The sequence below is a fragment of the Argiope bruennichi genome, chromosome 11 (assembly GCF_947563725.1).
Source record: "Argiope bruennichi chromosome 11, qqArgBrue1.1, whole genome shotgun sequence".
Classification (NCBI taxonomy): Eukaryota; Metazoa; Arthropoda; class Arachnida; order Araneae; family Araneidae; genus Argiope; species Argiope bruennichi.
In genome coordinates, this window is record NC_079161.1 from 21,730,031 (window position 1) to 21,757,303 (window position 27,273).

The 27,273-nt window shown below is 26.9% G+C and overlaps 1 protein-coding gene and 1 long non-coding RNA gene across 3 annotated transcripts in view; one reads left to right on the forward strand and one right to left on the reverse strand.

The window, feature by feature from the left end:
- Positions 1–2,043: 2,043 nt before the first annotated feature.
- Positions 2,044–10,634, reverse strand: LOC129956443 (uncharacterized). Its single transcript, XR_008782690.1, has 4 exons — positions 10,501–10,634; positions 9,438–9,522; positions 8,135–8,185; positions 2,044–3,791 (listed from the first exon to the last, which is right to left on the reverse strand). It is a non-coding gene; the product is annotated as an uncharacterized LOC129956443 (long non-coding RNA).
- Positions 10,635–11,342: 708 nt separating this feature from the next.
- LOC129957105 (ER degradation-enhancing alpha-mannosidase-like protein 3) overlaps positions 11,343–27,273 on the forward strand; it is a 34,568-nt gene continuing 18,637 nt past the window's right edge. For both annotated transcript variants that reach the window (XM_056069252.1, XM_056069253.1), the window contains exons 1-5: positions 11,343–11,673; positions 25,021–25,066; positions 25,385–25,485; positions 26,601–26,640; positions 26,724–26,836. In XM_056069252.1, the coding sequence (XP_055925227.1) occupies positions 11,564–11,673; positions 25,021–25,066; positions 25,385–25,485; positions 26,601–26,640; positions 26,724–26,836 (410 nt within the window). In that variant the 5' untranslated portion in view covers positions 11,343–11,563. The remainder of the gene's footprint in view (positions 11,674–25,020; positions 25,067–25,384; positions 25,486–26,600; positions 26,641–26,723; positions 26,837–27,273) is intronic.

Sequence of the window (27,273 nt, forward strand, 5' to 3'; positions counted from 1 at the left end):
AATCTTACATATTTATTAAAAAATAAATCAATTTTTCTTTCATGCAAATTCATTACAAGGTGGTGTTTCTCATATGAAATCAAATTAACTGGTAATTAATTTCTAAAAATATTTAAAAAAACATACTATTATTAAGAATACACATATGTACAGATTTTGAAAAGAAGCATATCAGGAAGTGAAGGAAAAATCAACTGCAGAATTCCATTTTTACTAATTTGAAACAAGATAAGAAAAGTAAGAAAAAACAGGGACTGCCATATTTATAATTGTCGTTTTTATTAAAGAATTTGATTTATAAACAATTGTTATTTTCTTTCTGAAAACTTTTTTTATTGCTACTGTCAATAAAGGAATAACTGCATATAGCTTAGGTACTACTTTAAGATTCCAAAATCAGAATAAATAAAACATACAAACGAATAGAATTAAAAACAGGATTTAAAAATGTCTTCAAAAATAACACATTGCATCTTTCCTCAATCTGCTACTTTCGATTTTTGTTTAATGATATTTACCAAAAATTAATTTCTGTCACTATTCATAATACATATTCATTAAATTTCTGCAGAAAGTTCAAATAACACATCATCATGTAATGTCCATGTTACGTGCGAAATAAATATGCAAAGAATTCAAACGTACATAAAATTTGGTATCTTATCAAAAATTGAATGACAGTAATTGTTAATTAAAGAAAACTTCAAATCATAACTTTGTTTTTGTACCTCAAAATAACTCGTTTTTGATGCGTGTAAAATTTATTTCTGAAGGCATATTTAACTCCTTTTTTATTGTATTCATGATTCAAGTAAACTAAATAAAAGATGAGACTAAACATGATATTTTCTTTTTATCAGACAAATAATACTTCTTTTGCAGATAATAAAATTATCAGAAAGAAAGAATCAATTATATAAGGAATCAATAATTATGAAGAAAAATTTTTATAAATTAGAATATGAAAAATTAAATTTGCTATGGCATGATAGAATGTCATTAATTTAATTGATTAGTTAAAAAAATTAAACAAATTAAGATGTCTTTTAAGAAGCAATGAATTTTTTGTATATGAACTTCTGCAGAATTTTTATAGAAGTTGACTATTTTGAATCAATTCAGTTAAACAAGAGAAAGAAAAACAACAAAATTATAATTACTTCAATTTTTTTAATTTACTTTTTAATAAAAACTGTAAATCAAATCTTTTACAAAAGTAGTGCATTGTATACAAATATTTTAAAGTAAATTGTGTATACAATACACATTGCCTCCTCAATGAAGCATATAGGAGGGGAAAAAAATCCAGCAATATTATATAACTAAGGAAAAGCTTTTTCTAGTATTTTACACCAATTTCAGAAAAATATAATTATTAATCTTTATTCATTGATGGTAATTTCTATACTCTAATTCTCTATACAGAAAAATTAAAAACTAATAGTATGCATTGGCATTTGCACAATTTTCCAGGAGTTATTTTAAAATTATAACATAGGTATAGAAACAGGTACCTTGTTTTTAACATAAGCATTATACCTTGTTTTTAATAAGTAAATGCAATAATAAACCGATTTTTCATAAATATTTTAAGTAATTATTTCATTTCAAGTAGCAGGTTGAATTTTTAAAATACATTAAACAAAAATATGAGTAATAGGTTTAAAATCAAAATAGTGTGATTTTTTACAAGAAACACAACAATCTATTAATGAAACTTAAAAAACATTGAATTTTCTTTCCTTATTTCATGAATCATTGTGATATTGAATTATTTTAGCTTCAATTAACACAGTGTATAAAACTTTGAATAATATTATATATGTTCATGATATTTATATATTGTAAAAAGTGGAAGTTAGAACTGATATTTGTCAAAAAACATTAATTGACAATAGACATTTACAGTGCTAAATTCACCCACTACTTTAGATTATAACAGCTTGTTATTCCAAAGAAAAGATTAAAATAAACTTTCCTTTAAAAAAAAAAAAAAAAAAAAAAAAGGTTATTCTGCAACAATTTAAGGGTATATAATAATGTAATACTCTTAGATGCATGTATAATCAAACAGATTTTAAACAAAAAAAAAAAAAAAATGTCAAACCAGATGATTAAAAACCAATTACAAGAGAAATTAAAGTATATATTAATTATCAAGCATTAATACTTTAAAAATATCACTGCATCATTTACTGTCATTTTCAATTCAACATGCATTTTCCATACTTCAAATGAAAACACTCACATTTATTTTATTTCATTTAAAAAATTTTTTAATCTGATTTTTATTTCAGAAACAAGCAAAAGCAAATAAAAGAAATCTGTAAATAATGTATTTAGATTTTTTTTAAAAAAAACCCTAGATTTATTACAGGCCATAACAAACAAGTTCCATTTTAGAACAATTTTTTTTTTTTTTTTTACAATTACCTTTTTATATTTAAATTAGAAATACATATTTTGTTCTATACAATGCATATTAAGTTTCAGTGATTGAGAAATGTTTGATGTGTATCAACTAGTAACCAAAAATAAAACATGATTTTGATTCATAAAACAAAGAAGCAACGGAAGTTATTTTTTTTTCAGTCAAAATTTCTCTTCTTCCAACAAGAAAGCTATGTATAAACAAAGTAAAATACATGCACACAACATTCACTTTGATATTTCAAACACCCACAGAACCCTCATGTTCCATTTCTTACTAATCATATTTATATAAATTTCCAAACACAGACATATATATATCTGACTCTGTTTTGTTGACCAGACTGCTTTTCAGAATGATATCATACTTTGTTTATATCTCATTTACAGGCGCACTACCTCAGAAGTTAAAATCTTTTAAATTATACACTGAGAATAATAATATAAAAAAAACCAAGAATAACAAATACAATATCATTTGATATTTGATCATTACAACAGCTTTTTATAAGGTTATAAAGTTGTTTTTAGTCAATTTTTAACATAAAATAAGATTGATGTTACATATTAGAAATCAGCACATGAATTAACAAGACTGTAAGATGTTTATAGAACAAATAATAAATTATATAACATTCATTAGGGAGGAAAGTATCAAAATTCTTTCAAATCAGAAACAATTTGTGCAAAAATAATAATAAAGATATAATAAAAAAAAATTCCTTTTAATAAAATTATGATGCATAGAAAGAAAAACACTTTTTATACAATTATAATGAAAAAAGTAATTAAAAAGTAATTATAATAAAAAAGTAATTTTTGATCCCTGAGCAAGAACTGTTTAACATGGGAAATTGTTCACGCAGATTGCAATCTGTGTGAACAATTCCCCATATTTAAGAATACCTACTCAAGGGTCACTGAATACAGAAACTCAAGACTTAGAAAAAAGAAATATAATATCTCCAATATCAAAATCATTTCTAAAATAGATTAATTTTTAATACAATTTTCAGTGGTAACTTAAAACACAATCTAGAATATATCTTTAAAACATCAGTGTTATGGAAAGCAATAAAAATCATTTCAAAGGCTTAAAAAAAAAAAAAAAAAAAAAAAACCTAAACAGGCAGAAATGTCAAAATTTATCTGTGGTTACATATACATATCAATTAAACAATTCATAATAATGTTTAAGATTTTCATGAATTAAATGGTGAAAAAGTTAATTGGGCTTCCATTTCAAGTCATTTTAAAAATTAAGGGCAGAAAGTCTGAGTAACAATGAATGTTGATTTCTGCTCCCATGGCCACATGCCAAATACAGCATTTAGTATGGATTTGAATTCATTGCAAAACAACTGAAAAGAAAAGAATAAATTAGATATTAACATTAAAAAAAAATTGCCACATAAAAATAAATAATGAATCAATTTTAACAAAAAAAAAAAAAAAAAAAAAAAAAAAACTGGAAAATTAAATTTTATTTCAGTTTACTTTCTTGATTTGGATACACATGTTTTTTTTTTTTTTTTTGTTTTTTTTGCAAACTGCATTGATTATATATAAGTTTTAGTGAAAAACTAACATCTGGCAAATATCAGAATTCAAGCAATCACCATTTGGGTAAATGTCAACATTTACCAAATGAGAGTGTCAATGCTCACTGAAGAATGTTGACACTCTCTTATTTCAGCCTTTCATGGTAATATATATAATTCAGTCAGTAAATACATTCCATCAAGATATTTCAAAGCCCTGTGCTCAAAATGTTTTCTTCAAGCTAACATAATAATAATATCTAGATAGGAAATAGATTGAAGAATAAGGGGGGGGGGGATTCTAGATAGGAAATAGATTGAAGAATGGGGGAAGGGAGGATCCAGAATTCCAAACATCACTAAACTACAAAACAATATCTGGCATATATAAATAAAAATCGGTTCATAATTAAAGACCAATTTTCATAAAACAGAATTTTTAAAAAAAATTCAAAGTTGATATTTAAAGCTTCAAACATTTCCAACCAAGAAAGGTGACAGTATGAAATTATCTTAATCTAAAAAATTTAGTATGCGATTTTCAGATGAAAAAATTTTGTAAATATAATAATCCTCAATACATTGCGAGTATATAATTGTGAAAATTCACCAATATTATTTCTAAAACACAGTTGAAAGGAATGAAATATGTCAGAGGAAAATCAAAGAAAGTTGGTGATAATGCATTCTTATCAGCATATACATGTATTCTGAAAGTGCTTGGAATGAATAAAATACCTTTTGTAGATTTGCTGCTTTTACGGAAAAACTTTTCAGACTTCCCTTATAGAAATGAAGCACGATTTAACTTCAAATAGGTAAAGTAATTGTAAAGATTACTTTGATAAATTCAAAATTGTGATAAAATAATGCATGGGCAATTATTAATAACCACACAACTTTGCCAGTAGAAAAATTTGAATAATATTGCCAACATTTACAGCCAAAAATTAAATAAGTAGCCGAATTCTTCATCAAATCCCAATATCTCTACTGAGCAACCATTTTACTTAAAAGCAACTCAATAAATATTTACCAACAGCTTTTTACAATTATTCCCACAGAAACCACAATATTAAATATCAAACAATTAGTAATAGATACATAAAATAATTGACAATCAATGCAGTAAAAATTAAGTAGACACCTTGATTTTTAAAACTATTTTTCACCCCCAACCTTTACAATAATGAAAACAGCTATAAAAAAATTGCAAAGCAAGTACACTATTACTTTTATTATAGTCATAATGACAAACTATTTTTTTAAAACTTCTACATTCTCAAATTTAAAATTTTTTTTTACTAAATCTTATTCTTCTTTAAATTATTATATATAAGTTTTCATTTTAAATATTTATGTTTTGATATTGCATAAAGTTTTAATTCCTTCCATAAAACAAACAAACAAAAAATATTTAGCATGCATGTTCTAGAAACTTTGCAAATATATTTTAAACTTATAGTATTTATGTATGCAAATAAGGCTATCCATAAAAAATATTTCAATAAGGAAATTAATTTCAACTGTACACTGAATACAAGATTATCAATACTTTACAGCATTTCAAAAACAATGCTGATTTTGAAAAGAATTCTTCACAATTAAAACTAATGTTTTCTATTCTATTGATTGATCTATATAAAAAAAATACTTTTCAAAAAAAATTCACACTGAAAATAATTAAAATATAAGATTCAGAATAGATTAAGAATTATTCCATGATCACACCGACTTTTATTCCTGTATCCTCTGACAAAGATTATGAATTTTTAATTGAAATGGAAATTGAACCATGAAGTTAAATTAACATGTGTAACATGTCACATGTTGAGTCTCTCACCCCCCCCCAGAAATAATATTTATTTAAACGAATGACAAATAGCCAACTACTAATAGACGACTGAACATAAAAATATATATTTGGAAAATCATTAAAAAAGTCAGCCAGAAACTAATAACTACCAATTTATCAAAGAAATATAGTATATAAATAAAATGGCAAGTAACATGGGAAATACAATACAATACACAATGTTTACAACACAAACTGCTAAGTATTAAAATATATTTAACAGATAAATATCTTGCACGCAGATTTTCTAGCATATGTCAGCCAGTGCATTAAACTGCCAGATATGGCAATATTTCTTTTAACAACTTTGCCACAAACAAAATGTTTTAATGCAAACTAAGTATGTATGTTAGCTTTGAATTTAGGTAAAAACACAATCCAAATATAGCTTTCTTATTCATTATTGTAGACTATACAAGTTAGAAAGAAAGATTTTGACAATAGAAATAACATTTTAAAATCAATTTAAAAAAATGAGCCAACATTATATATTAACATAGTCAAAGTGATTACTCAGTAATGAACTAATTAATGATGTTTTTCAACATAAAGGGATCCAAATTCAAACTGCTGGAATTTATTTCATATCTTCCATCATTATTTTGATTACTTAAATTATACATAAATTTTAATCTAGGTAAAGTTTCTAAAGCACTTAACCAGATTTTTAAATTATCTCGGCTGAATAAAAATTTGATTATGGTATTATCTGTGTAGAAAATTACTCCCAAAAATCTGTCTTGTCTTTACTTGTGCATAACATTAATTTCTATGTAGCATCGTGAGGGAGGCAACAAATACCAAATAACCACTTGAAGCCAGATAATAAACCAAATGCTCATTCTGAAATTAGAGTTGCCTTTTGCTTTGCATTATTCAACTGCTAGTCACTGTAGGCCATTTATTACTCGAGAAAAAGGATACTAGAAATATATGGAATTTTGAATCAATTAACAAAAAAATAATGCTAATAAATCACCATTATGTATTTAACATTTCCTTTAAAAGCTGTAGAATATAAGCATTTTCAGATGATTAAAGGCAATGTTAAGCATGCAGACATGGAAAAAAAAACAAACACAAAACATATAATCTTAATATAAATAATTACAAAAAATGTTTTAACAAAAAATAAATGATTAATTTGTCTTAAGATGTAAGTTAGAATGAAATTTATTAAATTCACTTCCTCTTAATTGTAATGCATTCACAAAATATATGCATCAAAGATAAATAGATACAAGATTATAATAAATTTCAACACACATAAAAGACAACTCAAATTTTCAACATTAAAAGATGTAAAAAATGTATATCATAATTTTATATTAAATATTGCTTTAGTATAAACTTTTATTTTTTAGAAAATGAAATAGTATGTCATATGACAGGTTTTAAATTTATTCAAAATCATAAATTATGAAAAATACTGGGTATTCTATATCTCTTTAACTAGGTGGGTTATATTTTGCAGTTTGTAAGGCACAAACAGAAAAATAATACTTTTGTAGATGTGGGAAGCAGGCATACAATTCAAGACAACTTAAAAATTAAATGTTGCTACTAACTTCAAACCAATAAGACAGTTAAAAGGATTATGGTTGATAGATCATTCTGTGTGCATGTTTTTCTGTTTTAATCAGTCTTTTAAATGCATTTTTATATACTTCTATTACAGTAATTAAAAAGAGAAGTGCTTTAAGGGAAAAATAAACAGATATATATAATATCAAAACAGTAAGAGGAAGTCTTAAGTATGAATATATTGCTTTTCATGATATAATGACATAACTAGAAAACGTTAAAAGAGAAACATATTACTACCAAAAACCTTGAAGAAATATTGCTATTACCACTCCATTTTTATACTGCTTGTTTTAAAATAGTTTTAATTAATTAGATCCTAGATTATTTAGCATGTCTCGTTTTTTTTTAAATCTTAAAATAAAAACAAAGGTTATATCTTAAAACCTATATAGTTTATACCATTGTATTCACCATTATTCAACATCTGCAATTGTTATTGATGGTAGAGCAGGCAAAATTCTAAAACTAAGGCAGCTTAGTTTTAGAATATAAAACTAAGCTGTGCAATAAATTTATAAGTAGTTTTGTGATAAAACATTTTTATTCAGAATAGCAGTAAAACCACAAGCAATATTTTAATGCGTATCTTTCTTACATAGCCCACACAAATAATGTGGTTATAATATTCAAACATCATTTAAAGATATTAAATGTTCAATATTATTAATACTTCCATTATCTTTTATTGTTTAGAATATAAAAAGAAAATAAAATTATTTACCAGCAAGAAAATAAGCACTTTTCCCTCACTTCTGTGCAATGAAGTTCAAATCTAAAAGGAGGTAAATGTCAGAATTAAAAAAAAAAAATAATCTTAATTATAAAAAGAAGAAATAACATTCTGATATCAAATTCTCATTTCAGCTATTTTTGATTCCTCAAAGATAAGTAAAAATACTGACAAGATGCATTATTATTATTTTTTTTTCTATCCTAATAACAAATGTTCTTCCTGACTTATTTAGTTTAAGGTGGTCAAGTTTACATTTTCATTTCTGTAAAGATTCATAATAAAGCCAAAGAAAAAAAAATTAAAAACCCATTTGCTATATATAATTGACAAATTTGACAAAAAAATTTTATTGTTGAAAAAACTTAATTTTTAAAATACAATATTAATATCTTTATTCTCAACACTGAATATACCATTTCAAATACATAATACCTTCAAAACTACCAATTCAATAAAGTATTTAAGAAGTTCTCACAGTAGTATTTATTCAAAATTACTTGTAACAAAATTGTTAAAAAATATAAACCAATATGGATGAAGACATCAGACCACAAAAGTTACTTCAATCTACAAATCAGTAACATTCTAATAGCACATGAGCCTAATTATGATTGAATTTGGAGAAGATTTAAGAATATCAAGCTTGCAAAACTGCCAGAAAACTAGTTAAAACTCCATATTTTTTTCACAGAAATCAAAATAACAATATTTAATGAAAAACTGACACAAGAAAATTCAAGTCTGTTAACTACATCAAAATCTTAGATTTAATTTTGTGTGCGAGAAACCAAGCTTTCTGTCCTTCAATATTTATTAAAAAAAATTCAGATAAAGTTATTATGCAATTCAGAGGGTGTCACTGCTCATTACACACTCTTCAAGTAAAAAATGAACATCTTACACTGAATTTTGTAGAAATTCTTATGAAACTAAAATGAAGATTGTTCACAAATTATTAAACAATGCATCTCTGATCACATCAAGTGAACTAATTAGGACAATCTCTCATCATAATATTGATTCCATTTTTCTATTTACAACTCTTTATCACAATGCAAATGGTCAAATATAAAAATTTTGCACATTTAGTATTATTCTGAAATATTTACCATTTTGGTGTAAAAAATTACCAATTTTTTAAGCCCAGAAGGCATTTTAAGTAATAAATAACAATATATCATTTGCAAATTAATAATGAGAATATTAGAATGAAATAGCAATGTTCTAAAAAATAGAAATAATTGATAAATTTGAAAAAGAAATTTTATACAAGAAATTTTGTATACAATACCTGGAACATTAAGCAGTTTTTTTTTTTTTTTTTGGGGGGGGGGGGTTCTTTCTTTACCTCAGGAAAAGGTTTACTGATTTGAGACCTATGAAGAAGAAACATAATAGCTTAATAATTCAACAATGTTAAACCCCATCAACTATAACAATAAAATATGTTGCTTGCTTAGTAATTACATTTAGTTAGTTTGCTCAGGTTACTATAACCTATAAATAAAAACGCCATCAAGTAATAACCAAAACAACATTTTGCATATTTTTATAAACTGTCCCATTACCTTGGAAATTCACTGTATGCATTATAGAACTCAAAAACAAATGCTCAGTCAACTTAAAGTTCATGCGTATTGTGTATAAGGGTATATTCATACTTATATCTTAACAGAAATATACATTATAATCTTTAAAGAAATATAGAACATCAAAAAGGAAAAAATATCTAATCTGAAAATAGTTTTATATTTACTTCGGAAAATCAAAATCTAGTATTTTTAAAATTATATTTTGCCTTTAAAATCATACATTCACAGCAAGTGCACAATGGATTCCAAATGATTACTTGAAATTAATTTGTCAGCCAATAAAAAAAATCCTCAGCGGAAAAATACTATATTCACTAAAACATATTTTTAAATTACATTGTGATATTTTAAACAAAAATAGCAATGGAAGACTACATGCAAATAAATAAATTTAGCAAATTTCATCTAATACATAATGATTCGCTAATAAGTTTTATATTACAACTATACAAATTGATAATCCACTCTTCTCATTATAATGGTGAAATATCAAGAATCTTTTATCTACAACATTTAAAATAATAAAGACAAATTGCAGGTGACAGATAAATAGAACTAGTTAAAGTGAACTTTTATTAGAATTATAAAACTAAAAATTATTACTATATTAGGAACTGAATATACCAATTACTAAAATACACAATTTTTCCTACTAATAGAGTAAATTTATATGGTTTGCAAAACTAAAATTTAAAGATATCTATAGTAAAAATTTACCGATACAAGTGAATGAAAATCAATATGAATCAAATGAACGCCTACTTCACAACGATTCATAGAAAATCGAATTTGCCAACTTGTCCACTAACGCGAAACAGAAGCACGCGGAGTTTTAAATATGAAAATACGAATCAAAATTAGCTTGAAACGAACTGAAGCTACTTTTGGTTCGCAAAATTTATAACAGTTTCGGTTTTGAAGAATTATCTGGTGAAAGGTTCAGTAATCAATTGCAAACAAGATAATTAGCAAAAATAAACGATTTCGGTCTTAAATAATTAGCTAAAAGTATTTTATTTTTAATTTCAATTATGCAAATAAAAAATGAAAATTTGGCACAGAGTTCGAAATTTCATTTTCGGAATGATAAATAGTAATTTCTGTTTGATTAATTTTTATTTTCCGATCTCATGTTCATTTTCATACCTAGTTTAAACATATTGGACATTTTTTGTCCAAACAATCATCCACAGCTATCCTTATTGTTGGAATGAAAACAATATTCAAGCCAAACTTAAGAAAGCAAAAATCCTTCTGCAGTGACATTTACTTTTACATTGAAATCAATCTGTTAATTTTCTTGCATTGAATGCGATTTTATTCGCACATTAATTTAGATAAGTTTGCTTGCTGTGATCCTAAAATTAGAAACTTGACTAACTGTAGTAGTGGTTTATTTCAAAGAAAAGTCTCATTTCTTTATTGCACAAATCTACTGAAATTATTATTATAAGAAATTAGCATTTTCAGGAATTTATTTTTTGAAGAAATAACTATTCAAAAATTTAGATATAAAAAAATCGTTCAGTAAATAAACATTTAATCTTCATCGCCATTTATGATGATGATGATGATGATGATGATGATGATTTGATTGTGGGGGAGCAAAAAGACGGCAGAAGAAAATGTTCTTGACAGATGATTAGACTGGGGAAGTAAAGAAATAAAAGTACACCTAGTATGTTGTTTACTTCAAAACTAGATATGAATCGAACCACGTAGCATAATTTATTGTTGAACATGTGACGTTTCTGCACTTAAAGACTAAACTAAAACATATTTCTTATTTACTGATGCATATATTATTCTCAATACAAAAATTATAATGAGTTACCGTGCTTTTGTGGCAGTTTTTTGGATTATAATGTTTGGATTATTTATAACTCATAATAGAAAGATTTCATGTATGAGTGCAGAAGAAAAAGATCAATTTAAGTGAGTATTTGATATTTCTTTACTTATTCTTAGTAGACCTACATAAAATTTTTACTTCAAAGTTTTGCTCGTAATGATAACGAAGAATAGTTGTGCTTGATGTATTTGCTTTCCTTAATATTAGTAACATTTAAAACTATGATCTGTTTATATGGTTCCATAAATAAATAAAGTGATCTATATAGCTTATTTGTATTATACCTAAATATTATGAAGTATTTTAAAACTGTGAGTTAATTTTGTAATGATAAAATGATTCATTTACTTCCAAAATTATTCATTCAATCATTTGAGACTTAAATATAGCTAAATAAATTTTATATTCAGTTCAGTTATTTTCTTTAAAACGCTATCCATAGATAAATGAATAATCAATTTGGCTATTATAATCTTAAGCAAAATCCTGGGGGCCAGCAGATTTCTATGCATGTATAATTGATTGTGCTTAAATTGTGAATTATTTCTTTTGAATGCAATTAATCCAAAGCATGTTAAAAAGGTTTATTTTATTAGAAAAGTTTTTTTTAAATCAATGTTCTAAGCCAATCTATTGAAATACTTTGAAATTCAACACATCTTAATAATTTATTTTTATTAAAGTTATTAAATTTTATTACTATTTTATGCTTAAAGAGATGGTTGATTCCCTTATTAAATTGAAGTTTTCTCTTGAAATATTGCCTTTTAACTCACAGTTGAATATATTGATGCTAATAAAATGCAGTTATTTAAAAGAATTATAAATATTTATATTTTTTTAATTTTCAGTATTAATTTTGGAATCCTATATCTCCTTATGATTATAATTTTTTTATACAATATAATAAATGATAATTGTGCAAAAATATTGTGAATGATAGTAGTTAGTTTCAGGGATGGGGAATTAGTTGATCTCCTTGCATGTCAATCAAGTAAGAAATTTGCTGTTTTGGCATTCTTTAAAATGTATGCTTGGGGGTGGGGGAGAGACTTTATCTAGCATACAGGGATCTTCATTTATCATACATTGATTTAAAAGGTACTAAGAGTTTTACAAAATTGAAAAATCAAGAAATGTTGGTATAAAAATTTTTTAATTAACATCTGTGCTTTAACAGAATATATCTATGGACTATATATAACGTAAAAAAAATTTCATCAGTACTCCTTCTGAAGTAAAAAGAGATTTTTTTTCTTGAGTAAATTATTGAACTTTTATGTAAATAAGTAAATGTGCAGAACAAATATAATGGAATCTCAAAATTACCAGGTTTGTTATTGTATATATATACATATAATGATCAGAAAAATTGTAATTTCTCCATCTCACTTTCTCTATCCCTTTTAGAAAATTTGCACAATAAGGAAATATGCTTAATTTTGTAGGTGAATCTATTTTAAAATAGTATCTTTCATATTATCAACTAAAATATAAAAAGCATTGCTTAATCTATAACTTACAAGATTTGTATTTTAGAAAATAATCAAAAGGATATTTCTAACACCTTTATTAATATGTTAAAAATATTTTTTTAATTTCCTGTGTTGATAAGAATTTTACCATTTAATGATCATTAATATATTTTTATATTTAAATAAGTTTATACATGTTGGTGAAAAAAGAAATAGAAAATGTATTACTTGTTAATCAAGATTTCTGCATTTCTGATGCAGGTTAATGAAAATAATTAGTGTAACTTTTGTGATTAATAGATGTATTAACCATGAGATGAGTCATATTAACTGTGATGCTCCACAAGAAGAAAGAAACAAACAAACAAAAAGACAATTGTAAACTAAAGTCATTCACTTTATATTCACAGCTTCATGACAAATAAGAGAAAATCTGAAATTGCTGTGTATCATAAGATATCACAATTTAAAAATAATTAATTGTTCTATTAATAAGAATTTAATAGAACAAAGATAATTAGTTTAAAAAGAGAATTTTGGTTTAATACACTTTCTCTTTCCACTGAAAAATATTTTTAAAATAAAATTTCATTTTTATAGCAAGTGATAAAATTTATTCTGTATTTCTATTTAATTTGTGTCTTGATAAATTCTCTAGATATCATTTGAATACGAAGATTCTGATGTAAATATTTACTGATATTCTGGAGTTAATGGAAAATAAAATTTGTCTTCCTCTTGATTTCTATTTCTTTGCTCTTCGATAAGAAGAGTATCTGTTGCAATTTTTAATATAGAAGACAGATGCTATCTACAGGATAATTGGAGTTTTCTCTGTGAAAAAGAATGTTTCCATATTTAAATATACTCTTAGTCTGCAAATAAGGAAGAAATTCTTTTAATGTATATACATCACTATTTTTTGTAAGAAAATGATTATGATGATCTGCATTATAGATGCCAAGTTTAAATGCAAGATGTTGAAATGTTTCTGGTTGATGATCAGTCAATAAAATAAATTGCAGCATTTCAAATCAAGAAAAGGAAAAAATAGTAATACTTTAAATTATTTCAGAGATTCCCATTCTGTCGTAAAAAACCCCTTGGGAGTATGCAAAAATAATGTTCATTATTGTGGGAAATATATTGCATTGTAAATCGGGTAAACTTTATTACTGAATAGCAGTGAAAAATAATTCTAAGAATTCAATGTTATTGCTATAAAATATTTAATACTTCTTTTCTTCATACATATTTAACAATAAATATTGAAACATACTTGATATAACTCCGGAAGTGAAATTATATTTGTGTGCATTTGAATCCAATTTTATTAAATTCATCTCCATGAAACTAACCTAAGTATTGCATTGAAACTATCTTTCATTTGAATAATGAATTATTACCAAAAATAATTGTTGGTCTACTTAACAAATTACTGGAAAATCATTTCAAAAGTTATATGAAAACGAAAATAGATATTGTAAATATAATAAAATTAATTAGTCATTTTGGCTTAAATTAACTGAAGCCTTTAATATTATTAGTAAATGCATCTTTGTTTGAAAAGATGATCTGATGTGTGAATACTAAAAAATAATAATAAATAGCTAATTGAAAGGGAATTGAATGAGAAGAAATAAAGCTTTGGAACTACTGCTCTAGGCAATGAAATCTAATAAAACTGTTACATATTAATACACATCAGTTATATAAAATAATATATAGAACAATTTGTTTTCCACTTTGCATTTAGTTAAAAGTAGTATCTAAAATGATGCAGTTTTAGTTTAAGAGGGCAATGGACTTTGAAATAAACAAAAATGAATGAAAATATGAAATTTTATTTTTATTATTTAATCCCCAAAATATATGTTTATATTCAACTAAAAAAGAGCATTATAAAATGTATTGTTCAATAAAATGAAGATTTGAAGAGCTTAGAAAAAAGTGCAATTAAATGGCTTTTCTCAAAATATTCTAATTAGATATAAATATTTATGAAATGTTCCAGATGTCTTAATTTTTGAGGAAATTACGTCAAATTGATGATAAAAATTTGGGTTAAATATTAAAAGAAAACAGAGTATGCATTTTATGTTTCAAGTTTTCTTAGATATCTAAAAGCCAATTTTATATCAGAAAAGCATAAAATTCTTATGAAATTTCAGTGATATAGCTAATATAAATATATCTATTCGTTGGAATTATAAAATCATGCAAGTTTTATTCTAAATAAATTTATAAAAGGTAATAAGGAAAAACTGAAAGAAAAAAATTAAAAATGAAGTTTTCTGGAATATTTTGAGATTTTGAAAGTTACATAACATTTATTTATTTATTTATTTTTAATATTTTTAAAGAGTTTTTTGCAGCATATTTGATACATATGGATAACAAATTTTCATAATCCTATTAAACTAGCTTTCTTTGCCTTTTTTTTTTTTTGCCTATTTTGCTTTAAAATACATATTAAATAAAGAATAATTTTTAAAATGGTAAAAGGGAATTTTAGTGTGCACCCAGCTGCGCCAACAATGCCAAGTCGCCAATAAAGATGGCGGACAAAATAAACAAATACTTCCGTGGAACAGTTACGGTTACCATTTCCCGCCATCTAATTAGGACTTTTTACTGATAAGTATTGTTTGGTTTTTTCCTACTTCCCGGTGCCTTCTACAGATGCCTTCGGCATCTGTAGAAGGCACCGGGAAGTAGGAAAGAAGCAATCGGAACATTCTCAATACAAAATTTCAAACAAACATACTTTTCCCAACTTCATCAACTCGTAAAAAAATATATTCCACTCACACTTCATCCATTCTGCTGGTTCGATATCAAACCATTCTCAATACAAAATTTCTAACAAGCATCCTTTCCTAACTTCATCAACTCGTAAAATATGTATATATGCCTATTTAACTCACCCTTCATCCATTCTACAGGTTCGAAATACACCCGACATAACAAATTTTGAAGGGAACCAACCGTTATAACACCAAAAGAATTATGAGAACTGCGAAGAATTCCATTGCAGCTGTCTTTTAAAGTGAGAATGCAGACGATTTTTTTAAAGCGCATACTGACAATTAAAAATTGCAAAAGAATAAATATTTTCTGTTCGTATTCACGTTAAATAAAAGAAAGAAGAAAATAACTTTTAATTATAAACTTAACTTTCTTTATTTAATAAATTTTAATTATAATACAGAACAAAATTAAAATCTTTAATCGATATTTTTTTATATTTTTAATTTAGCATTTTTCATAATGTCATTGTAGTTTATGTACAACTCAACCATTGCAAAAAGTAGTAAACAAAACAGCAGTACGGTTACTATAAGAGAGATCCGATGGGTTGCAATATTGGCGACAAACAGCTGGTGCACACTAATCTTCACTTAGGCCGAAATTTGTAATGAAATATAAATTTCTAAAATTCTAATTTCCCTCCTACCGGCTACCTGCACACACAGATAGAAAACTGTTATAGAATGAAGAAGAGAAAAAAAATCATATTTCTATTAATTTAAAGCATCTTAGTTTATGAAAGCAGTTAATGAAAAATGTATTTTGTAAATCAGTACTGTTTGCTTGATATAAACAAATAAGGAATATTTTCTCCCTTAGTCAAGTTATTAGCATTTGCAAGTCCATTTAATATAAGTACATGCATATTAATGAAAATTAGCCTTTTAGTATTATGGATTGAACCATGTTTAATGTTTGATTATTATCAAATTTGATTGTACGTTAAATTTCAATATGAGAGATTAATCAATTAAACACATTTCACATTTGATGTCTTCAATTAGGTTTCTGGTAGTTTGAATAGCAGAAATTATTTTCTTAATCAGCACCTGCTTTTACAAAAAAAAATTTATTATATTAAAAATAACTGGCTGAATCAAAGAATCTGCAGTGATAACTCATTCTATTTCCCTAACTATTTTTTTGTATCAAAGCTCATTCATCTGAGATGTGTCATTAATGGTTGTCAGAGAAGCCTGAAATCACTTTTCCTTTGTATATTCTCTTTGGAAGGAGGGGTTGGGGGCAATTCCTCATCCACAACTACAGTCTGATTTTGACAATTTTTGTTTCTTATACTCTTTTTATATCTTATACTTGTTTCTTTTACTCTTTCCGTAACATCATGAAAAATAAAAATTATTTAAGAACTCAACTCTACTCAAAAAATGTATATATGTCTTTTATATAAATATACAACTTTTGCCTGCTCTTAGTAAAATTTGACACAAACACACACACTAAGTTTCAAAAATTTAATTTCAAACATAATCTGTGACAATGTTTTTATTATTATAATGAAATTCAAACTGATTTCACTGTCTCATCAAAACATTCAATTGCGTTAAAAATAAGATAAAAATTTTTTTTTATCATTGACTATTAAGTGTGAAGAATTTTCACGTCCGCTTTTATTTCGTTTTATTTGCGCTTTTTAATTTGCAAGCTCAATAATTTACTGTAGATTTATTCCATTAACTCATATTATTCAGTCTTACTTAATAAAAAAGATGAAAATGCGAACAAATATATTCCGTTCTAACACTTTTACTGCAAGGAAAACCAATATCTTAAAAGAAGTAAGCTGGTCGCCAAAGGCGGCTAGTTTTAAAATTGAAATAAAGATAGAAAAATCAAACGTCAATCTTTATCTAGCTACCATATTTTGGATTATGGTTTCGAATCTCTTTTATTTTTCACTTTTACTTTTTTAGAATGCAATAATTTGATCAAATCTTATCTCTCTTTCCCTTCTCCCCACCTTCTTTCCTTTCTCTCTCTCTCTCTATTTTTTAAACCTTGCCTCTGTACAGTATTTTCTGGTGTCGCGCTCCACAAGTTGAGAATCACATATTTAAAGGGCTTTTGTTGTAAAATATTGCATCTGGTTTGTGTCTTGCGCCCCAGGATCCAATAAGGTCTTTCAAATGGGACGGATTTTATGGATGGGACGTGCACTTCTTTATCATTGGTTGGGGTATTTTGGGTCGATTGCTCAACAGACCGAAGGAGTCATTTTTCTCGGACGTTTTTAGGATGTACGTCGGAAACAGATCGTTGTATGATACTTATTTGGCCATCTATCATTTTTTAATATGTTGTATCACAAATCTTTATGTTCGTTCAAGGACGGCATTTCCAAAAAAAATTATTGGAATGTGTCAATTTTCTATTTATAGATAGAGCGGAGCTTCATACACTATGGAACGCGATGCAGCAGAATTTTGGAGTCCAAAAAGACCCAACGGCAAATGATATTTCTGTTTTTCAATATTTATAAGCAAAAGTAGCAAGAAAATCATTATCTCTACTAATAATAAAGGAAATGTGTGTGTGTCTTGAGTATTTGGTGGCGCACTGCATCCTAAAGCGCAGAATTTGGTATAAATACATTTTGGAGGGTTAGAATGTGCACCTTGAAATTAGTTTTCAAAATTGTAATTAGAATTTTATTTAAAAATGAGCATGGTTTTGTATTTTTCTGCTATAGCATTCAAAAAGATTATTGCATGAAACTATTATCTGCATCATTTTAAAATTTAAAAGACTTTTTAATGATGCGATGAGATTTCCCGTTGATTTTACTAGTAGAAAGGAAGAAATATCTAAAAACTTATTTAAAGTAATAATAATAGATTATGCATACGGATATCTAAGAATGCGGTGCCTGGCTCACAAGTGGGGAAATATTTTTTTATTGTTTTTATCATTATTTTTCTATAAATTCTACTTAAGTCTAGAACTTTGTGCTTTGCAAAGTAAGCAGAAATGTCAAGATCACTAGAAATAAAAAAAAAAAAAAAAAAACATAGTAGATTAGCATTATTATTTTCTTTTCCATTAAGATACAAGGTCAGAAACATTTCCGTTTGCAGAGAATTTGTTCATGATCGATGTTTACTGCTTAGTATATAATCGTTTTCCTGATGTCATTCTTCAGACTATGTAGATTAAATACTAATAAAAGGTTCCCAATTTAGATTTAATATCCCTTTAATGAATGTTATTGAGATAGGTAAAATGGTGAAAATGAGACACATATTAAAGAATATGAACGAAAACCATTTCGTAGTTGATATGGTAATGAATGCCATCAACGTCAGCAATATCTAAAATAATTGGATTTGTTATGGCAGTTTTTCAATGGCAATCGTACTGTGATTTTGATGAATTTATATTTTTCTTTGCCTTAGGTTTAAAAAATTGTAATAGTTCCCCCTCCCCCTCTTTTTTTCCTGTTTTTTTTTTTTTTTTTTTTTTTGCTCAGAATTACGTAAGCAACTAGATAATTTTTTTCTTCCAACCTTGTTTTTTTTCCTGCAAATTTATTGAAAGAACAAACAACAATTAGAAATCGAAAGGCCGGAAAACAAAAAAATATATAAAGATGATACTTGAGAAATCGTTCGGTGGGTTCTTTCTTTCTTACGTACCTGGACGACTTCACACGCACAACAGATGTTCTAAAAGAATAATGACATATTTCCCGACTTTTGTCTTAACTTTACACCTCACCTTGCTCCAAACAATAACAGCTGAATGAACCCAGAAATAACTTGGAGTAAGCCTTATCTCTCTGTTTGCCCCTTTCATGTGCTTTGCTACAGCTGTTCCGGTTCCATGCTTCGTTTCGATATCATCGAATTTTGTGTTGAATCTTCCTTGATACACATTAACGAACATGTTGGAATAATGGATAGTGCTTAACGGAGAACAAAAGTGTTTTGAGCTAAAAAGGGTTTGGCAAGTTGCCAACAAGAATCAAATAATCGGTTTCGGTTTTGAAAATCTTTGGACACCTACCAGCTTAAAAGTTTTTGTATTGCACTTTTGTACTTTCATGATCAATGGATTTAAGTATAACAACACAAATCTACCCAGTGACATATATAAATATTATGGGGTCCTTGAAGTGATCTTTTACTAATGTATTCGGTTTAATGCCACATTCCAACATATTTTTAACTCACATTATATTGATGATTTACTTTAGATGAATCATTTTATTTTATTTTAGTAATTTTGAGAAAATGCACGTTTTTAAATACTGTAATAATTAAAGGAATATAATGAAATGTATAAGAACTTGACTGATTATATTTGAATAAGTGGTGATATCAATATGAATAGAATTTGCATATTTTACATATTTATTTATTTACCAACTAGTAACATCTATATCATCTCAGTATCTATATTAGTAACCTATAATATCTTTTTGTCGGTCTGCTGGGGCAGCTGCCGTCTGAAATCCGCCGGCTCTAGTGGTCAGTTTCGTTGACTGGACGACAAAATCTTATGATCTGGAATGGGATTTTTATAAAATTCTAGAGAATTTCCTCTGCCGAATGAACCCTGTTCTTACTAATCTATGCAGTATTCCACCTCCTTGACAAAAGCTTGGCGCATCATACTGAAAAAGAAGACAAAAGACAGAAAAGAAAAGAGTGCGAGAAAGTATTCTGAGCTTGTATAAACTGTGAAACTGTCATTTTGGTTCCATAGGAAAAAAAATAGCTCTCGCAACTTAGAAGTTACAATTAAATCAAAATTCGAATACTTAGGAAATTATTTTTAAAGCATAGATTAATTAGATATTATATATATCATTCTGTATTATGCAACATATATCATACTTTATTATAAAACATATCAGAAAATATAATGTCAAATATTGTAACCTTATTAGTAATATATTAATTTAAGAAGTAATTATATCTGCAATTTACTATTATTAAATATTTATTTTTATGATTAAAATTTTAACTCTAAAAATAATTTATCATTTTCATGTATCCTAATACCCTTATTCTTTTAAGTTTTGAATTGCATTTAATAGAAGAAAACAATGCTTTATTATTTAGTTGCACGGAACTTATTTCATGTCCTTGAAAATCAACTTTACACCCTCCGCGACCTCTTCGAACCGGTCTTGGAAGTGACCTATACTAGTAGGAGTGCCTGAGATGCTAAATTGAATTTGTAAACACACAATCGAAATTTTTTGCGAATCTTTATGATGGGAAGGTTTTTATACAATCCAATTAGAAATCTGAGTCAGCAACTTTTATTTGGTACTCGCTCAACCATTATTTGGAAAACTAATCTGGGTTTTTATCTCCTTAGAATTTTATGTTTACGGAAGCAAAATACCTACATCCACCTTTTTTTATTGGAGAAAGAAAAAAAAAAAAAACTTTCAACTCTAAATTCACTTTTTTCATTTAAAAAAATATAGCTTATACTATTCTCGAGAAAAGGCACCTTTGATAACTAACTACTAGTACTAGTTTGAAATATATATATCATTAGTTAATGATAAGTAAAAAAAAAAAAAATGGTTATTCAATAAAAGTTCATTGGAATGATTCGAATCTAAGCGATTTTCTTGTTTCATTTTGCTTTACAGGCATAGAACAAATCTAAGTTAAGAGACTGAAAATAATTCGCAACTTTTTCAGCCTAGCGACCCCTCAGTTTTAAAAAACTTAGAAACTCCAGCTGTGTTTAAAACATACCAAACAAAAAGGACAAATCATCCTTCCTATTCCTTACAGTTCCAGTTATCTCTTAGCTTCCAACTTCCTATTAGTTCCTTTTTTTTTTTTTTTTTTTTTTTATCATTTTGAAACCAGGCTCTTCCGTTCTTGCTATTGATTTTGCAATTACTTTGGATAAAAACGTGGATTTTATTTTTTCTCTCTTCCTCTATGCAAAGTAAATAACTCTTATGTTTATTACGATCTATATTTTCCTATATATAAAAAAGACAATATGCGTATGCATGTTCTTTATAGACTAAAAAAAAGTACTGAACCGATTGACTCGCAGATTTTTGCGAAATGATCTGCATTGCTCTAAGAATATTTGATGCTGTTGAAATCCTCTATCTGATCAGTAGAAAAAAACTTATATTATTCAACCATCCATTTTATTTGAACCAAAAACATCTAAGAATTCTGAAAAAATATTAAAGGCTTCACGAACAAGAAGAATATAAACACACAGATATAGAAGATTCTGGAAGAAAACCCTGAATTTTCTGTTTAAAGAATAAAAAAATCACTATTTGTGTAAATATATATAATATGTAATGATATTTTAAACTCTTAATTTAATCCAAATTAATTTCCAAAGCTTTATCTTAATTTAGCCTATAGTAATTTCATTCTCTTTTATTTCCTGATCCAATTCCCCTTTTTCTACTTCATTAATTCTAGAAAAGTTTTATAAAATGGCTGAAGCGGCTGAACGCCGACACTTTCACACGTTCTGCGAGAAGGGACAAAATACGGCTGACTTTACAAATTCTTCTAAAAGATCCCTGTGTTTCCCTTGCTTTTTGATTGACATGCCATGGAAATCCCTATTAAAACATCACAGTATATAAGACAGGGATAATTTGTTTCTCCCTCTTTTTACACCACTTCTTGACTATGTTGCTGTGAGCGGACGTAGATATTGAAATCGGGGAGGGGGGGGGGGATCGAACTCGAGTTTTTGATGGAGCCTCATGTTTTAGATCTCTTTGATTCTGAAGAACACATTTTTGAAGTGTCTATAAACACGATAACTGAAAAAAGCTTTCTATTAGATGGTTAGAATTTGTACTTCATTTCTGATATTTATATATTTTCACTCTACTCCAAATTTGTAGACTTTTATTTCAAATTTTAAACGAAGAAGTAAATCTATCCAGCTGTCCAAGTATAATTGAACACGATAACTAGAAAACAAAGAGAGCTAGATGTATCAAATTTGGACCATATCAGTTAAAGTATTGGCTGTTTGTCAATTTGTACTTTCACAAGCAGTAACTCAAAAACACAGTTACTTAACCGTATGAAATTTGGTGTGTAATCTTGTTGGCAGTAATTGTAGTTCTTTTTCAAGTGTGGGCTTAAATTGGGGCCGGGGGGAAGCGTCAAAGATGCTCATTCGATTTTCTATTTATGTATTAGCCGCTTCCCGACGATTCATCGCCAAAGGTTACACTTTAATGGACTTTTTTCTAACTCTTTGTCTCCAATAGTACATGATTAATACATTTATTAATGAATATGCTAGAAAGTTTCAAAAGAGACTACTTGCTTGTTAATCTAAATAGTTCCAAATTCATTATTCTTATTTAGAACACTGTATTTTAAAAACCACACTGTTACGCCATATACCATCTTTACTTGAAAAGAAGGTCCACAAGATGACATGTGTTCCTTGAATCAAAATAATTTAAAGACAGAAAATGAATGAATCATCAATAATTGAATCACAGAAAATATTTACAATAAAAAGTCACAAATTCAAATATGTAAAGAAGTATGCTTATATAGCTCAAACTCAATTGCAGTAGCGTATAAACTATACTATAAAATAAGTGCAGATTTCAACTTGTCTTCAAGACTTTCAGTAGCTCGATGAACTCGATTCACTTCATCGGAATTATTAGCATTTTATAAACTGGTGAGATGAACAATGGAAGTTTTTGAAATTGTTTAGCTCTTCTTAAGAGCCACTCTTCTCCGAGTCTTGGAGACTTCGACTTTCCCGAAACAAGCATTGATACCAAATATAGTTGTCAAAATTGTCACAACGTGAAGATCACTAGATCTTTGTAGTATTCATTTCAGAATACAGAAAAATGAATGATGCAAAATAAGTTCAAAAGTATATGATCGTTGAAGCTTTATAAATAAACTATAGTGTGGTATTAATTCTGAGGATTTAATATAATGATTCATTCAATGTTATAAAAAATATCAATTCCTTATTGTAAATGGTTTAGAAATGTGGTCAAAGTTGATTGTTTTTTACACCCAAATATTACATAATAAAAAAAAATTTCATTTTTATCAAATGTCTCTACTTGCCAAGTACTACTTAGAATGAGAAACCTATATATAATAACCTCTAATCTTGCTATAAAACCAAGCAAATTATGTTGCTTGGCACCGCCACCACATAGACATCTCCTACTTGTGGTGATTCCCCATATAAGAAACTGATAATGAGATCTATTTTGCATAATGCATATTTTCTATTATTTGTCTGTTCAAAATAATTGGAAAAACCGTAAGAATCTGCCCTCATGCCCTTTCCCCAACTTTCATCATCAGTTTAATTCTGCCAATTTTGATTCCATTTGAAAATGAATAAATCCTAGACATATCATCATCATCATTTGTCTATTCTTCACTGTAGGCTGTCTATTATCATAGATAATCATTTCTTAAGGAAGAAACTATGACAGACCAGTTCCCAGTTCTTGCTCTGTGATATCAGCTTTTTTTCTTTTTTTTAATAGTTGCTTATGGTATCATTATTGCATTTTCAATGGCAATATCAATGTCACACATTGTGTGACATTTTGTAGCAAAATCTCACAGCATGTCAATATCAATGTCATTCAAGGATATGTCACCTATTCCTGCCTTTTCTAGTTTTGAAAAATATTTCAAATTAAAACTTTGGTCGAGTCTTCTGCCTCAATAACTGGAGCAGTTTCACACATTTTATTCACCCGTCAATTTTGACACTTAACAAATATAGTTAATGAATCAGATTGTTCAATGTTTATTGTACAAATATGATTTGAAATGCAACTTTCTTTTGTTGTGATAAGGTATAATTCATCATAGTTGCTTGAAATGATTGAATTTAATAGTATCTTAATTAATATTATTACTCTATATCAGTAATAAGCAGCTAGTTGATATATATATGGTTGTGCAGCTAGGTGTTCAGATTTCCCATTAATACCTTGAAATATTATGTGCTTATCAGATATTTCTAGTTTAAAACAGATTATTTTAATTTTATATATTAGACACATTTATATTTTTTAACATTTCACTGTGCTTATTGTGCAAGTGTTTTTTTTTTCCCCCCTTCATGTATTTCTTATTTTTATGTAATTGTTTATTTCAGGGAACAAGCTAAAGAAATGTTTTATCATGCCTACCAAGCTTACATGGTGAGAACTTTTTTGAAAAATTAACTTCTTTGGAAATTTTTGCAACTGTATTTACTTCTTAGTTTTTGTAGTCAAATAGAAATCTTACAATTTTACAGTCTTATTTTTATTTAAGTTTAGCATTCTTTTATAAGTCATCATTTTTAATATAAAATAAAAATGTCTATCAAAATGCTGTTATTGCTAACATTAAAAAATTCTTTTAAGTCATTTCCTACAAATAAATATTTTCAAAATGCCTATCTAGATGGGCTATTTGTTAACACTATTTAAGATCTGATTGCCATAGATGAACTAATAAAAAATGTCTTTTACTAGGACCATGCTTATCCAGCTGATGAACTAATGCCTTTAAGTTGTAAAGGAAGGTATCGTGATATTGAGCCTAATAGAGGAGATGTAGATGATGCTCTTGGAAAGTGAGTTTAATAAACTTTTTTTGAAACGGTATTATTCCTTTCCAGAGATATGCTGCCCGTTTCTCCACGTTCTACAAATTATTCCAGTCTTATTTATTTTTATATCCTTTCTTTTCTATGATTATATTTGATATTCTTCTGTTTTTTCAACAACGGTTTTAGTTAGAAAAAGTCCATCTTTTATTACTATTATTTATTACTGTCCATAAAATAAGTGCATAAAGCCTTATTCACTGGTCACATATGTTCTCTTTAGAATTTTCCTACATTCGTAATATTTGGTGCATAATTTGATATTTGACTGAGGAGTGATTTATGTAGTGGATATTTCAGTTGCTGTCTGGCTAACAGAATTATTCTCAAAATTTCAATTATTTGCTAAAAAAAAAAAACTCATGGTTTACTTCTTTTTGGCTTCAAAATTAATGCATCAAAATAAATGACCTCTTGGGAAAGCTCATTTTTTAAAATTTTTTCTTTAATTTTTCATGTTTAATACCAAATGATAATTTTAATTGTTTGCATATTGCTTTATTGATTCAGATGTGTTAATACAAAAGGAAATATCTACCTTTGTTCAGTTAGTTTCTAAACTTTTTTTTTTAAAGAAATGATAACTAAGATTATGTTAAATTGTTAATTCTAAATGTTATATTCAATTTTCTCTGTCTTAAAAATATCATTTATTTGTTGTTAGATAAATACATATATGTGCTTATGCATTTCAAATTCCTAATTAACTGATTCATGAAATAATAAATATGTGTGACTATTTACGATGAAGAACTTTTTACCTTTATTCTCTTGTTGTCATTTAATAATAGCCTAAATCTTCTATAATATTCAGCATTTCAATTTATGTATGTATTTAAGGTTTAACTAGACTAGAGAAATTTTGATATGCACATAAGATGATTTGAATATTAAATCTGACAAGATAAAACTTTATTATATCACTTTGAAGTAATTGCTTTCTATCAGTGCATCCAAAAAAGTCTTAGCTTTTACTCTATCAAAGTACATTGTTTATATTTATTGCAACCTTTCATTTGTAAGAAAATTTTATATTATATCTGATTTATTACTATTTATACAAATTTTCATTTTCTTTTTAGCTTTTCTCTAACATTGGTAGACACATTAGATACTTTAGTGGTGAGTTAACTTTTCCTTAAATTTAAATTTAAAAAAAAAATCTTTATGACAGCTGTTTTTCAAAAATTTTGATTTGGTTTTAGGTGCTAGGAGATTTTGATGAATTTGAGGTTGCTGTGAAAAAGGTTATCAAAGATGTTTCGTTTGATAATGATGTTGTGGTTTCTGTGTTTGAGACAAATATTCGTATGTTAGGGTAAGTAAGAACTATTATTGTATTTCAGTGTTCATCATTTCACAGTTTTGGACAAATGTTGTATTAAACTGTTTAAATTTGTTTGTATATTCTTTGTAATTTCTGTCTGGGTTTGTTAATGCTATGTGGGTTTGTTGTCATTTGAAGGAAACCCTTATATTTTTATGGAAAAAGTCTTACACGGATAGTCTAGTTAAATGCAACTCCAAGGGATTTCAGAATGTGCTTGGGGAGCTTTAATCGATAGGATTTTGTCATGAACCTATATTAAGGGCTTAGTGGTGGATAGAAATGATATCAATGAACTGGTGGAAGAACACAGCCATATAGCAGAACTACCAAAGATCGCATGGACTTGTATTTTGTGTCATAGTAAAAAGCTGCGAATGATACTCAGTCGGGAAGGTAGGAGAAATAATAAATACAAAATAGCAGCA